The following is a 15,811-nucleotide window of genomic DNA, read 5'->3' on the forward strand; positions in this document are numbered from 1 at the left end:
CCACACAATACAAACTAGTGCAAACTTATAGTAAGGTTGGTGTATTACAGTTTGTGCCACCATCTACCAAGGACTGGCATGCAGTGAAATCAAACAGAAGCACTTCTGCACTCGTGGTGGGATCCACTACTTACAGCAACCCCTAAAGCAGCTCTGGGATGCTCTGGGGTCAACGTGTAATTATTAACATTAGAAGTAGTCAACTACCACATTTTATGTAATACCACATATTGTACTTTTTTCCCCTGTTTGCACCGTAAGTAAGTAAGTAATCATTGCCTGGCTGCTATAGCTGTTGGCTGTAGCAACTGAAACTGGGTTAAACTGATTGTTTTCAGTTTTTTTTTCCTGTATACCTACAGTACTCGGTGACCTCAAGAAACGGAGATTTATGTGAAAAATCGCCGGATTTCTCCTTTAATAAGACAACCTCAAAGTGTGATTAGTGTGAAATAACGTTCTTTGTGGAAAAACACTGCCTCTGGAGTGATATCAACACAAAGGTTATTACATAGGTTTACACAAGCTTTTAAGGCTGTGTCTTCTTTCAACAGTCGCCCTAATGCGTGTATTAGTGTAAACTTAACACAGTTCATAAAATGAGAAATATCTGTCAAATAGCCTACAGTACATACTGCACAAACCACCTGAAGTTGTGTCCTTATCTGTCTCCTCCACTGTGTGTGGAACACAAGAAATCTTATCAAACGCCCCTTAAAATACAGTACATACATCTGTTGTCGGCCTAATAAATGACAAAAAGTTAACTGAACAAGCAACAATTCATCTTTTGGGATTGTGAACATGTGTGTATGGTATATAAATGTATCTTTGCTGCAAATGCAAAACTACATTTGGTCCCTATGGCTGATACACAGCAAAGGCAGATGCAGGGTGTACTGAGCCATGGTCCTGGCCATGCAGGATGTACTCAGCCGTGGTCCTGGTCATTCTCTGAGTGTTGGTGGCAGTGCAGCCTGTATCATCTGGAGTCGCTGGCCTTATTCTAGAGGAAATTGAGCTTTTCGGAGGTGTAGGTGGTGGCAAGGAGCATGTCCGTGCTCAAGGGATTTGTGGACAGGAAATCGAGCGAGTCTCCCAGCCTCCTCTTGGGCTGGAAGCAAGGTCCCGCATCCGACTGGGGTGAAAGGTTGGAGGTGAAAGGGCACTGTGAAGTGGCCTGCACTTGTGTATCAGGAGCCTGTGGGAAAGAGTTCAAAGGTCAGGTTTGTTTTCCTATTTTGGCAGCTCTCCAGTTCATCACCTGAATCTGTTACAGTGACGGTTGTTCACATCATTTGGATGAAGGAAGCATGATATCAACATTGGCATTAGCAGATGCAAGTTTCTGCCAATAGTCCTGGCAGATAAATTGGCAAAACTCTAATCTGTAAAATCTATTTGAGTTTAAGAGGAAGCATAATACAAATATGTTCAAAGAAGATGAAACCCATTTTTATTTTAGAAATGTCATATATTTATATTTACACCAAGTTGAAATGATTTCCTACTTCATCGCAAATGAATGTCTAGATTTCTGAAGGTATACATTTAGCGTATGAAAGGAAATGTTTTATGCCTGTATCTGCAACAACTAGGCCATCACAATAAGAGTACTAGGCCATCAAAATAAGAGTACTATGCCATCACAATAGGAGTACTAGGCCATCACAATAAGAGACCTAGGATAATTCTAAGCCATCAAAATAAGAATACTAGGCCATAACAATAAGAGTACTAGGCCATCACAATAGGAGTACTACAGTAGGTTAATTCTAGGCCATCACAATAGGAGTATAGGTTAATTCTAGGCCATCACAATAAGAGTACTAGGCTAATTCTAGGAGAGACCCTTAAAGGAAATAATAAGACAAAAAAAGTCTGTATCGGTATCAAGATTGGAAATCGGCCAAAATGAGTTTGAAAATATTGCAATATTAATATCTTCAGAAATCCAATATTATGCCTCCCTATTTGGGATAAAAGTGTCTGTCAATCAGACTGTTTTTCCTCAGGGGTAATGACAGCAGCTTTGACCATACACAGATTTGTGCAAGAATAATTTGGTGCCCAGATTGATACGGTGCTTGTATTTACACCAAAGCTGTGATGAAAGGCAGGGTAAGACCTCAATTACACAACTTAATCCAAATAAACACCATCCCCTCTGTGTCTGAGAGACTTAATCTGTGAATAGGGGAAAGCAGCAGTGATATGATCAGTAAAGAATAGCAAGGTCTCAGGCTGAATGCAGTTCTGTGTACTTTTAAAGTCTATCCCAAGTCCCAAGGACGCCCCAGACAACAAACAAATTATATTATCACAGGTTCACATTCTAACATTCTGCCATTTCATTTTTTTTACACACTGATAATTCATCGATTCCTCTTTTTGGTCAATCAAAGGGTTTGTTTTTTTTCATGATGGACTTTGAGCATAGGAGAGGGATGAAAAGGGCAAACGAACTTTTGCAAAATATGTTCAAGAGTTTTTTTTTAGGAGACTAGGACAAGGTTTTCTTGCTCGAACAGAGAACTGAGAGATGGCAATCGTCCACTGTCGCATTCAGATCTCCACTCCAGCGCCTGTATGTAAACAGTCCATCCAACGTGCTCCACCACTCAGCCACTAGGGGCAGTGCTGGCCAGCTTGCATTTTAACACTGAGAGGTTTGGGGTCTTAACATTGTAAGGACAGAGGGGTCAGGGGGGCCCCGAGTGGTGAACGCCAGAGCACTAAAGGGATCTGCGGGCCCTATGGCTAGCACTAAAGGGATCTGGGGGCCCTATGCTATGGTTAGCACTAAAGGGATCTAGGGGCCCTATGCTATGGCTAGCACTAAAGGGATCTAGGGGCCCTATGCTATGGTTAGCACTAAAGGTACCTGGGGGCCCTGTGCTATGGTTAGCACTAAAGGGATCTGCGGGCCCTATGGCTAGGACTAAAGGGATCTAGGGGCCCTATGCTATGGTTAGCACTAAAGGGATCTGCGGGCCCTATGGCTAGGACTAAAGGGATCTAGGGGCCCTATGCTATGGTTAGCACTAAAGGGATCTGCGGGCCCTATGGCTAGGACTAAAGGGATCTAGGGGCCCTATGCTATGGTTAGCACTAAAGAGATCTGCGGGCCCTATGGCTAGCACTAAAGGGATCTAGGGGCCCTATGCTATGGTTAGCACTAAAGAGATCTGCGGGCCCTATGGCTAGCACTAAAGGGATCTAGGGGCCCTATGCTATGGTTAGCACTAAAGGGACCTGGGGGCCCTATGATTAGCTTGTGCTGGAAGCACCAGAGGCCTTTTGGTTAACTTGTGCTGTGCACACTCAAGGCCCTGATGTTCAACTTCCTTTGAACATCTTGTGCATTGCACTGTGCTCGGCCTATAGGACTTGGAGGCCCCCTGGCAGTCCATTTACCCGTCCCACTGGTCTGGCACTTAATCTGGCCTTGCATGCAGCCAATGACAGACAGTTATTACAGACGTGTGTGTGTGTGTGTGTGTGTGTGCATTTTGCATTAAATCAGACATCATCACACATATGAAAAGCCTGGACTTGCTGAAAGATCACACTGAAATGAAAAGATTGTTATCGTGCCTTGTCCACCAAGCATTTTGGCCATGCTACCCTATCCAGAAACCAAAAATCAGCTTACTGTAGGTATGTGTTCGAAGTCATCGATTAGCGCACTCCTTGGCACGGGTGGACAATACCAGTTCCCAGCATCAGATGCCTATGACAATGCAGAGTTCAGACAAGATAACCACTGTTTAATCATTCAGAAGACATCACTGTTATTTTCTATAACTATCCCAAATATTGGTACATTATTTTGTTGCAACTCAGTAATTTAGCCTAACAGTGACTCAGTCAATGCCCTCTCAGAATGATCCTATGATATTCCCATGGGACGCCCTAACACATCATTGGCGTGTGCATCCGTGGCGTGAGCATCCATCATGGTCATATACATAAGGAAGACAAGGTGTTGAGCACCTGCATCAGTGCACAAGTCTGCTTCTATATGTGTATCAGCTTTATCTCTTTTATCTCCCAAGTCACTGGAACTGGAATCGCTCCGGAGTATAAGTCACATCAGTCAAAAAACATATATAAGTCGCACCAGACTGTAAGTCACATTTATTTAGAAATTTATTTCACAAAATCCAAGACCAAGAACAGACAGACTATGTGGACACATAGAGGCCAAAAAGATTGAGAATTCTACAGGGAATCTTAATGAAGATGAAGGAGTGAATGGCGGCAAGCTGGGCGATAACGAAGGCAGCCAAGAAGGGCCCTACAGTAATTGTAAAGCAATTTACAAAAGATTCACTGAACAATATGCGAACCTTGCGACCTAAAGCATATGCGACCTAATTTTTCAAAAGTGCGACTAAAAAAAATCGGAGGTCGCACCGGTGTGACCAGCTATTCAAGAGAGGAAAAAGTGTCTGCATTGAAACTCTACCTTTGGTTCAATAACAGACACATATTTGGCCAATATCGTGGTTTAAACAAATCACAGATAGTGAAGGGCGGGACCTCCCCTCTGATTGGCCATGGCCCAGTGCCTGTGTGTAAATTTGAAAATGCATGTGCTGCAGAGAGAGAGAGAGGTCAGAGACCCGTCAGATAAACAGAGTGGATGTAGTTGCATTACAGTGTGGTCACATAGGCCGAGATAAATGTCCCCTCTCCCCACTGCCTTTCGGCGGCTGGCAGCAGCAAACCGATCAGACGAGCCCGAGATGATGATCAAGTTTATCGCTGCCTACGATAAGCCTAGTGAAACTTCCCTTCACCAAGTTCAGTCCGAAATAATGATTCACCAGAAAAATAGTTTGAACGTAAACCCGACGTTCAGGAATGCCACTTGCGCCAAATGTATAGGACTCATTGCAGATGAAAAGACGTCTTAAAATTGCGAACAATGCATACAAGGCCTTCCCGAACGACAGATACAGATATCGCCGAAAAGGAGTGTGTCATTGACCGCAGTTACATGCAGGGAGTAACCCGGTTTTTTAACAGCAATATTTGTTTTGCGCGCGAGTTGTGTAAACTCATTCTGATGGCATCAATCAATTTAATCCAGTATTTGGCGCAAACCGAATATCGCTGCTACATTTAAAGCCCGAATATTCCCTGCATGTATAACTGTGGTCATTGTGTACGGTGAATTGAATGGACTCATTTAGACCGAGCATGGCAAGTCATTGCAATAGCCTATAATAATAGGCCTACCATTTCGTTACTGCATTAACCATAGTGATGTTCTTATTGAAAATTTAAAAATACTAAAATTAAAAAAAGTTAATTGCATTGTGGGGCTGTCAAAAGATTATTGCAATCATCATTGCAAAATCACATAAAAATCCCCCAGGAACATCTCTTTAAATTGTGCTCAAATACATTTCTATGGAAGATGCTAGCATGGCGAGGTTTAGCCAAGGCCTAAAGATAATGGACTATCAAGGATAGTATGTAAGACATTGAGCCATGAGATGTGCAGTTTGAAGCCCTTAAAAGACATGCACTGTTGATTTACTCACTGTTATTTTTATTTAATTCATCTTGAGATGTATTAAGTTTAAATTTCAGCTCAGTGAAGCACTTAAAGCACCAACACTTCATTAAGTTACTTTTCTTGTAGAATTGTAAATCACAGTCATAAGACAACCTATATAGGACAGTAATTAAGGAAAAAAAGTGAACCTGCTGCGGTGTTAAATGCGATGTGGTTGAACATTTGGGTGCACCTAACTAAAATAGGCGCACCAGTGCAAAAACTTAGTCTGGAGCCCTGTGTGGTACATGAAAATGTAGCTAGAAATGCGGAGAATGCGATGCAGACAAGCATTTTGGACTATGTCAAGGCACAAGCCGGCAGCAGACCAAATACTCAGGAGGCTAGGATTGGCTATATTTCCCTCTCTGCTGGAGAAGTTGTGCATTATGCTATTTTAAACTGTGGAAAAAGGTAACGGTAAAGCTTTCTTGTTTCTCACTTCTCTTACCGGGACGGTAGTCCCAATGTTGCAAGGTTGGTTTTCCGCCTGGGGACGCTAAGGGGAGCGGGGAAAGTCACCATTTTCACCGGAACAGGTAATTTAACCATCTATATGATTAATATTATTAAAGTTGAAATAGTTGCCAAGTTCCCCTTTAAAAGAACATGCGGAGTAAATGGCTGCAAGCTGAGGTGAGCCGGGCTATAATGAGGGCCCGACGGTAGTTGTAAAGCAATTTACAAATTGATTCACTGAACAAAAATGCTGATGTGGTACAGCTAGAAATGTTGAGAATGCAATGCAATCAAGCATTTTGGGCGATGTTGAGGCACACGTCAGCAGCAGAGCAAATTCTCGGGAGGCTAACTCCGAAAGAGCGAGAGAGAAAAAAAGATGTGTGTTTAAAAGAACGTGCAACCTTTCGACGACACTATAAGGAAGTTACCCTTACTTTAGAGACTGTTTACATATGCCTTTCTTAACCAGTATGGACATTTAATCTGGAAAGGCAAGTTATTCAACTAGCACACAGAATATATATATGCGGGTAGGAGTTTGGGTAGGGGGCCCTGGCTTGTCTTAGACACAGGCAAGGGTGCTTTCAAGGAAAAAAGGCTGAGAAACACTGGCCTAAAGCGTCCGGCGTATGATTTCGATAATGTGTGTGCGTGTGTGTCAGTCAATCATAACAGTCTGCATAGGCTAATCTTCGCAGCCAACCTTACAGTGTATCTCTGTAAACATTGTTGCAATGCCTCTTCATATCTGCCTCATTTTAACTGTTAGGACAATACTGAAGAGAAAGTCATCATTTTCAAATAACCTATGGCTAAGCTTTCTTTTCAAATGTTTTCATGCAAATCTGGATAACGGGTGAAGAATGTTTAGGAGACAGACTATCATTGCCTACATTCTCAAATTATGGCCAGGGTCTTTTATTTAGGCCTACTTAGGCTGTGCAAAGCACAGGCCTTTATTTGGGGCAGGCTTGTATTCGAGGCAGGCCTTTATTTCTTATGTGCATTTTATTGTGAGACATGCATTTCGTTTGGAGCGGCATACCGGTTGGTTATCAAAAACAGAAGATGTTCGGTTTGGTTTGGGATGTAATTTACTTTTGGACTGTTTGATTATATTGCTAAATGTTGGGACTGATGGGCGCTGAATTCTGGGGGGTATTTGATGGTTCGCTATTAAGTTTCATGTAGTTTTAAGAGTGTCTGGATTTCCATCCGTTGTTTATTGCGAGACAAGGCATCCGCTTTCATTCATTCATTGAACGTGCGCTGTGCTGTAATGGAAACCTTATTGCGTAGGTCTATGGTAGCCTAAATTAAGTTATTTTTTTAATTATGCATGATTTACTTTTTTATTAAATTCTTAGGCTGGAATGCCTCGCAGCAAAAATTGTGTTTAAATGTAGGCTAGTACTGCTTCAGCCTCTGGCAAGCTCAGAAGGGGGCGGCAAGCGACTGATAGCTTGAGAGTGACATGTTGGAGACCCCAGTGTAGAACAACGACTTTTCATAGGCAACAGTATTAAACCAGCCAACCATTTAAAAAAGAGCTCTTTTATTTCTTTCTATTTCTATTTCTATTTAGTTAAATCGAAACAATGTAGGCAATTATTAGCCCGGCTTGTAGCCTAGGCTATTTTGGGGGCCGGCCTTTAATTGTCTGAATCTGAGGCCCGACTATAAATAGAATCCTGGCCATAATTTGAGGATTTACAGTATGCATGTGTGTTTTAGGCATAGTGCAAGCCATAATCTCTGACTGCGCAGAATTTGTGCATTTACACAACAATATTTAATACATTTTCCCGGTGGTGACACCCCCGTACCTTTAACTTTTGGGCTTAAGTACGAAAAAATGTCTGACCTTTTGCAAGTTCACCAAGCTCCCGATCTCATTCCACAAGCCTAAAGTGCTCTCTTGCGGCTGTAGACGGTAATGTTTCATATAGGGTTCATGTCAATTCATACTAACATTTAAAAACATGTTAAATTATATATATTTTGATATATAAGTCGCACCTGACTATAAGTCGCAGGACCAGCCAAACTATGAAAAAAAGTGTGACTTACACTCCGGAAAATATGGTAGTCTGACAAGTTGTGGGTTCAGTTCCCAGTTTCCACCATTGTGCCCTTGACCAAGGCATTGTACCCCAAATTGCTCCGGGGACAATGACCCGTGTAATATAATTGACATATGTAAGTCGCTTTGGATAGAAGCGTCTGCCAAATGAATAAATGTACATGTAATGTAATGAATAAATGTACATGTAATGTAATGAATGAGAACCAATTGCATCCATGCAGTTTACCTACATTGTACGGGCCTGGGCTGTGGTTGAGGGTGCTGGGCGCTTTAGAGGAGTGGCTCCTTCTACAGCAGCACTTGCACACACAGCAGCATAACACCAGACAGGAGGAGAGGATAACGCCAAGTGTTACATATAAAGACTTGAAGGATGGAGGACCTTCTACAAAAGAAAAAAAAAAGAAAATAATTACAAGAAAAATAATTATGACATTGTTATTCATTTTCAGTATATCGCATATTTGATGCGAATAGATTTAACAATCTCATCAATTTGATGATTGATGAGATTGTTAAATTTCTGTACAGAGTACAATATTAGGAGACTTGCTTATTATGTTGTCATTTGTTTTATTTTTGTTTAAAATCAAGTATTCATTTGAATTAGAAAAAAAAGAGAAGACTGTGAATGTGTGGCTGTCAATAGTGCAGAGATGTACGTGGCATCTGCTAAATCTATCCCATGTTCGTAATCTTCTACATCTGGGAAGCGAGGAGAGGTCTTCTCCTCACTGGCTGGAATAGGTTGACATGGGACAGAGCTGTGGGAGAAGTAGCAGCATTGGGAATTGTTCAGGTGCTATCGACTGGGCCTTACCTGTAATCGCTGTACTCTCCAACACCGCACTAATAACCAGAAAGCCATTTAAGTCTCGGACCTCGTAGGTTCCTGCATCGCCTGGTCTGAGGTCATGAATCTGGACTCTAGAACCCGAGGGCTGGTTCTGCAGTGAGAACCGACCCTTAAACAAGTCGAATGCGTCCAGGCGCTCTCTGCCATTCTGGTAAAGCACGTGCTCCATGCCTGACGGGTCTCTGAAGCTGATGAGAGCTGTGGACGCAGGGATGGGCAAGGGAAACACCAAAGACTCCTCTTCTTCTACAATGGCCTGGAGAGTCCTTGCTGATGGAAGATGAAGAGGTTCATGAAACAATAGAAAAGATAAAAACATAAACACAGTACATATAATACTTAATTATAATTATGTTACAGTAATATCTCCCTCTTCTTTTTATTCTTATGATATCCTCTTTTTTCTGGATTATTTTTTATTCCCCCTGCTTGTGTACCAATCACAGAGACCCGAGTCTTCCGCAGCTCCACCCCACTGTGAGTGCATGCTGTATAGTTGCCCTCATGGTCCGGGGTGGTGGTGTTTACAGACCACCAGTTGTTGATCTGCCCGGTTCGGCCTCTTCTCCACACCACTCGTTGGCCAGAAGGCCTCCGAGAGGGAGAGAACTCCAGCATAGCGGCTCGTCTCGGCGGGAAGATCTCAAGCTTGTCTCCGTAGTACACATTCACATGCTCAGAGCAGTCTGAGAGAGCCGAGGGACACAGAAGAGACAACACACAAAAGAGAAACATCAGTCTTGGGATTCTACTGTGTTCAACCATGTTTAATCTTCTCTTGTGAAAACACAATATTAAAGTAGGAAGGTGTTTTCACCTTTCATCACAAGTTTAAGAAAGTCAGTTAATTGTGTGGAATCTTGACGTGACCATGAAAAAGTCCCTTGGTCTCTGCCAATTCTGAAATGAAGATTGTTTCATCCTTGTACTGATAGTGTGGGTCCAGAGACTGGAAAAGGTTTCCAGAAACACGCGCGTCCGCGCGCACACACACAATGTTAAGTTAGCTTGAATGCTTCAAATGAAAGATAGATATAAACAGTCATCTCCCAATATAAACAGCATTATCACACCTGAGTCCTATTCATCACCATCAGCGCTTTAGCCCCAGGGCTGATAGGAGTGAAATATATGCAGGCGAGGAGAGGCACACGGGACATGACGGGGGCTGGAATGTACAACTTCTTCCCACAGCAGAATTCAAACACCTTCAACCCATCTGTGAATGAGAGAATGAGAAAACGAGATAAATACACAACTTAAACAAAGATCTCCTTTGCAAAAGGATGGGGATCTGTGTAAAACTGGTTCAAAAGACTATGTTGATGTCACGCCAGATACTGGGATGGAATAGCTTATTTCCATCACAGTATCTTATCTCATTGCGTGACATCAAAATAGCCTGCTCAACACCACAGAGTAGCTAGGCTGCTAGTCTTCTACTCACCCGAAGTGGGAAGAGCTCCGATGATCAGCAGAAGCAACCAGAACATTACCTAAATACACCAAAAAGATAATTGAAAATAATGCGTTTAACTTACGCAACCACGATTGTACAGTATGCGTAACAAAGTCTCCCCTCCATGTCTTCAGAGGACAAAGTCATAACGTAGGCTAATTTTGTTTTCCACGTTATTATCATAAAGGTTAGGCTACATGTAAGCACTCTCGATTACTTTTACCACAAACATTATGCAATCATGACCTTACCTGCAATTGTTTTGAAGTCCTAAAGACTTTTCTAACTTTGTTTACTTCGGGGGAGGTTACCATGGTAAAGTTGGTTTTATATTGGACGTTGGATATTCGACACATTCGAAAAATCTATTTAGCACTGACTATGAGGGTCGAGTTTGTGTCAAACCAACTTTAATGTGTTTAAACAAGGCCTGCCTATATTACACAAAGCTTCTTTTGTCCAAAAACCCATGTTTTGATTTTATTAATTTTTTATGCTGATAAAGATTTCAATCTATTATGCGGCTTCACCTTTTGACTTAACCATACTAAAACACATCTCCTGAACTCGGCTTACTGCCCTTTCTAGTACACAAAGCTCCTTTTTCACTAAAACCTACTCTTTGATTTTATAAAATTTTTAATGTTAAATGTTTTAAATCTATTATGCGGCTTGCCCTTTTGACCTACCCATGTCAAAACTCATCTGGTGAACTCGAATTACTGCATTATTTGGTACACAAAGCTTTTTTTTCCCAAAATACCATTCTTTGGTTTGTATAAATATTTTTAATGTAAAAAAAAATGCTTTAAATGCTTTAAATCTATTATGCGGCTTGACCTTTTCACCTACCCATGTCAAAACACATCTGTTGCACTCAGCTAACTGCCCTTCATAGTGCACAAAGCTTCTTTTTTCTAAAAACTCACTCTTTGATTTTATATTAATATTTTACTATTCAAAAATGCTATAAATCTATTATGCGGCATGACCTTTTGACCTACCCGAGTCAAAACGCATCTATTGCACTCAGGTACCTGCCCTACATAGTACACAAAGCTTATTTTTTTCAAAAACTCATGCTTTGATTTTATATACATTTTTTACTATTCAAAAATGCTATAAATCTATTATGCGACTTCCACTTTCAACCCACCCATGTTAAAACACATCTGTTACACTCAGCTAACTGCCCTTCATAATACACAAAGCTTCTTTTTTCCAAAAACTCCCTCTTTGATTTTATATAATTTTTTTACTGTAAAAAATGCTATACATTTATTATGTGCCTTCCCCTTTTGACCCACCCATCTCAAAACACATCTGCTGCACTCAGGTAACTGCGCTTTATAGTGCACAAAGCATCTTTTTTCCAAAAACTCACTCTTTGATTTTACATTAATTTTTTACTTTTAAAAATGCTATAAATCTATTATGCGACTTCCCCTTTCGACCTACTCATGTCAAAAAACATCTGCTGCACTCAGCTAACTGCCCTTCATAGTACACAAAGCTTCTTTTTTCCAAAAACTCCCTCTTTGATTTTATATTAATATTTTACTATTAAAAATGCTATAAATCTATTATGCGTCTTGACCTTTTGACCTACCCATGTCAAAACACATCTGTTGTACTCAGCTAACTTCCCTTCATAGTACACAAAGCTTCTTTCTTCCAAAAACTCACTCTTTGATTTTATATTAATATTTTACTATTCAAAAATGCTATAAATCTATTATGCGGCTTGACCTTTTGACCTACCCATGTCAAAACACATCTATTGCACTCAGGTAACTGCCCTACATATTACACAAAGCTTATTTTTTTTTAAAAACTCCCTCTTTGATTTTTTACTGTAAAAAAATGTATATAAAATCAAAGAGGGAGTTTTTGAAAAAAATAAGCTTTGTGTACTATGTAGGGCAGGTACCTGAGTGCAATAGATGCGTTTTGACTTGGGTAGGTCAAAAGGTCATGCCGCATAATAGATTTATAGCATTTTTGAATAGTAAAATATTAATATAAAATCAAAGAGTGAGGTTTTTAGAAAAAAGAAGCTTTGTGCACTATGAAGGGCAGTTAGCTGAGTGCAACAGATGTGTTTTGACATGGGTAGGTGAAAAGGTCACGCCGCATAATAGATTTAAAGCATTTAAAGCATTTTTTTTTACATTAAAAATATTTATAAAAACCAAAGAATAGTATTTTGGGAAAAATAAGCTTTGTGTACTATGTAGGGCAGTTAGCTGAGTGCAACAGATGTGTTTTGACATGGGTAGGTCAAAAGGTCAAGCCGCATTATAGATTTAAAGCATTTAAAGCATTTTTTTTACATTAAAAAATATTTATAAAATCAAAGAATGGGTTTTGGGGAAAAATAAGCTTTGTGTACTATATAGAGCAGTAATCCAAGTTCACCAGATGTGTTTTGACATGGGTAGGTCAAAAAGGCAAGCCGCATAATAGATTTGAAACATTTAACATTAAAAATTGTATAAAATCAAAGAGCAGGTTTTAGGAAAAAAGAAGCTTTGTGTCCTAGAAAGGGCAGTAAGCCGAGTTCAGGAGATATGTTTTAGTATGGGTAAGTCAAAAGGTGAAGCCGCATAATAGATTGAAATCTTTTATCAGCATAAATAATTCATAAAATCAAAACATGGGTTTTTGGACAAAAGAAGCTTTGTGTAATATAGGCAGACCTTTTTTAAACACATTAAAGTTGGTTTGACACAAACTCAACCATCGTAGTCAGTGCTAAATAGATTTTTCGAATGTGTCGAATATCCAACGTCCAATATAAAACCAACTTTACCATGGTAGTGGGGAGGTTCCATCAATAACAGCCAACTTGATGGGGTACGCGTATGACGTAACTATAAACCCTACAGGCTGAAAAGAGATATGCATTGCATTTAGTGAGATTTAAATTTAAATTTCAATTGTACTTATAGAGCGCCAAAACATTACACATATCTCATGGCGCTTTACAGACTGTTAGACAATCAGAGAAAAGAAAAGACAAGAACAGAAAAGAAAAGAAGGCCCATGGGTAACAGGGGTGATGAAAAACTCACTAGAATTGGAGATACATATAGGAAGAAACCTCGAGCAGATCCACGACTCAAGGGCCTGACCCATCTGCCTAGGGTCAGATGGGTCAGATTCCAAAAATCCCTGAGGTGGGTGAAGTTCCACATCACCAAGATGAAAACTTAAGCTCTTACAATACTTGGAATGGTGGGAATGTAGGCCTGATGAGAAGGATGAATAAGAATAGTCTACAACTAATTGTTTTATTTCATTTAACACGTGTTGCTAAGCCTATTTGTTTATCTATGTCTTGATTTTTTTATTATTAGCCTATTATTTTATTTTTTACTTGTTATTATTTGTTAATTTGTTTGTTGTCAGTCTTGTACACAGCGGGGAAAATAAGTATTGAACACGTCAACATTTTTTTCAGTAAGTATACTTCCAGTGAGGCTATTTGCATGAAATTTTCACCAGACATTAGTATTAACTTAGGTAATCCACACATATAAATAAATCCAAACATTAATGTCCATAAGTAGAGTTATGAGTAAAAAAGTGGAATGCCACAGGAAAAAAGTATTGAAATTTCTTAAATACTTTGTGGAAAACCCTTTATTTGTAATGAGAGCTTCAAGGCATTTCCTCTATGATGAAACTAATCAGTCGAAGTATTCAGGTGTGATTTTGGCCCATTCTTTTAAATAGATAGTCTTTTAATATTGAAGATTCCAGGGGTCCCTCTTGTAAATCCTGATCTTTAGGTAACTTCCAAAACTGTTCAATTGGATTTAAGTCAGGGCCTTGATTTCCTTTCTCTGAAACCAATTGAGAGTTTCCTTTGCTGAATGCGTTAGATCACTGTCCTGCTGGAAGGTCTAGCCATGTCTCATCCTCATTGTCCTGGTGGATGGCAAGATTCTCCCATAAAAAATGGCTCCATTCATCATTCCTTCAACTGTATGAAGTCTGACAGTACCATGAGATGAAAAACAGCCCCACACCGTGATGCCTCCACCTCCAAACTTCACTGGTATGGTAGTTTAACAGTGATGCCATTTCTCCTCCAAATATGGTGTGTAGCATGACATCCAAAGAGTTACATTTTGCTCTCACCTGACCAGAATACATTCTTAGTATTTCATAGGCTTGTCCAAATGTTGTGTAGCAAACTTTCAATGAGCTTCGACATGTTTTTCTTCAGTGATAGAGTCATGCGGGGTGAGCGTGCATAGAGGCCATGGCGGTGAAGTGCATTACCTATGATTTTCTCTGTAACAATTGAACCTGCTGCCTCCAAGTCTTTCTGGAGCTTTCTCCAAGTGGTCCTTGGCTCTTAGGCTACACTTCTGACTATCCTTCTGACTTCCTGGTCAGAAATCTTGTGAGGAGATCCTGTACATGGCCGATTGATGATGCAGTGATGTTCCTTCCACTTGCAGATAATGGCTCCAATACTGCTTACTGGATGATTTTGAAGTTTTGAAATGCATCTGTAACCAGTTCCATTGATATGTTTTGCAACAATAATGTTGCAAAGGTCTTGAAAGAGCTCTTTACTTTTACCCATCATGAAAAGTTTCTTGTGTGACAACTTGGTAACGAAAAACCTTTTTATAGCTCATCAATATGTACTAACCCAGCTTATATTCATTTGCACAGATAGGAGGGATACTCTCTAACTATGTATAGATTCCAGCTCGTTCCTTGCCATTCCTTGCCTTTGTGTACTGCTTTTTCTTAGCGTGTTCAATACTTTTTCCCTGTGCCATTCCACTTTTTTACTCATAACTCTACTTAGGGACATTAATGTTTGGATTTTTTAATATGTGTGGATTACCTTAATTAATACTAATGTCTGTAGAAAATTTCATGGGAATAGCCTCACTGGAAGTATACTTACTGAAAAAAATGTTGACGTGTTCAATACTTATTTTCCCCGCTGTATGTCTTATGTCTTAATTTGTTTGTTGTCTGTCTTGTATCACGGGTAGCCTACGCTGGCGACTACGTCGCTCCATCCGGCATCATTTGTCAATAGTCCGGCAGCCCAGAGCCTTTTGATCAAACGAAAAGAGTGCCAACATTTGAGCACAGGGGCATCCAGGGGATGACCTCTCATATGCTCATGATGTCTGCCGGAGCACGTTTGGCCCCTGGGGGCCTCATAGAGAGCTGAAAAAATGTGTTCGATCAAACATTCAAAAGTACCATCTCAAACCAATCTGATATGAACAGGCAGGTCACACAGAGTACTGAATGGCCCCTGCCAGACAAATTATCCGCGAAGGGCCCGGCAGACACCAAAAAAGGGCTCCTCAGATATGGCCGAGATCAAACGAAGGAGGT

General features: G+C 40.4%; 1 protein-coding gene across 3 annotated transcripts in view; it reads right to left on the minus strand.

Moving 5' to 3' along the window:
* Positions 1 to 10,838, minus strand: part of LOC121682035 — an 11,042-nt gene extending 204 nt beyond the window's left edge. Inside the window, exons 1-9 of one of the 3 annotated variants that reach the window (XM_042062034.1) lie at positions 10,684 to 10,837; positions 10,421 to 10,469; positions 10,047 to 10,192; positions 9,791 to 9,922; positions 9,411 to 9,659; positions 8,938 to 9,243; positions 8,348 to 8,502; positions 3,656 to 3,733; positions 1 to 1,201 (exon numbers count right to left, since the gene is read on the minus strand). The exon at positions 1 to 1,201 is cut by the window's left edge and continues 204 nt beyond it. In XM_042062034.1, coding sequence (XP_041917968.1) covers positions 1,007 to 1,201; positions 3,656 to 3,733; positions 8,348 to 8,502; positions 8,938 to 9,243; positions 9,411 to 9,659; positions 9,791 to 9,797 — 990 coding nt within the window. In that variant the 5' untranslated portion in view covers positions 9,798 to 9,922; positions 10,047 to 10,192; positions 10,421 to 10,469; positions 10,684 to 10,837 and the 3' untranslated portion in view covers positions 1 to 1,006. The other 2 variants (XM_042062036.1, XM_042062035.1) reach the window with 2 other exon arrangements.
* Positions 10,839 to 15,811: the final 4,973 nt, after the last annotated feature.

This window comes from Alosa sapidissima, chromosome 14 (assembly GCF_018492685.1).
Source record: "Alosa sapidissima isolate fAloSap1 chromosome 14, fAloSap1.pri, whole genome shotgun sequence".
Lineage (NCBI taxonomy): Eukaryota > Metazoa > Chordata > Actinopteri > Clupeiformes > Clupeidae > Alosa > Alosa sapidissima.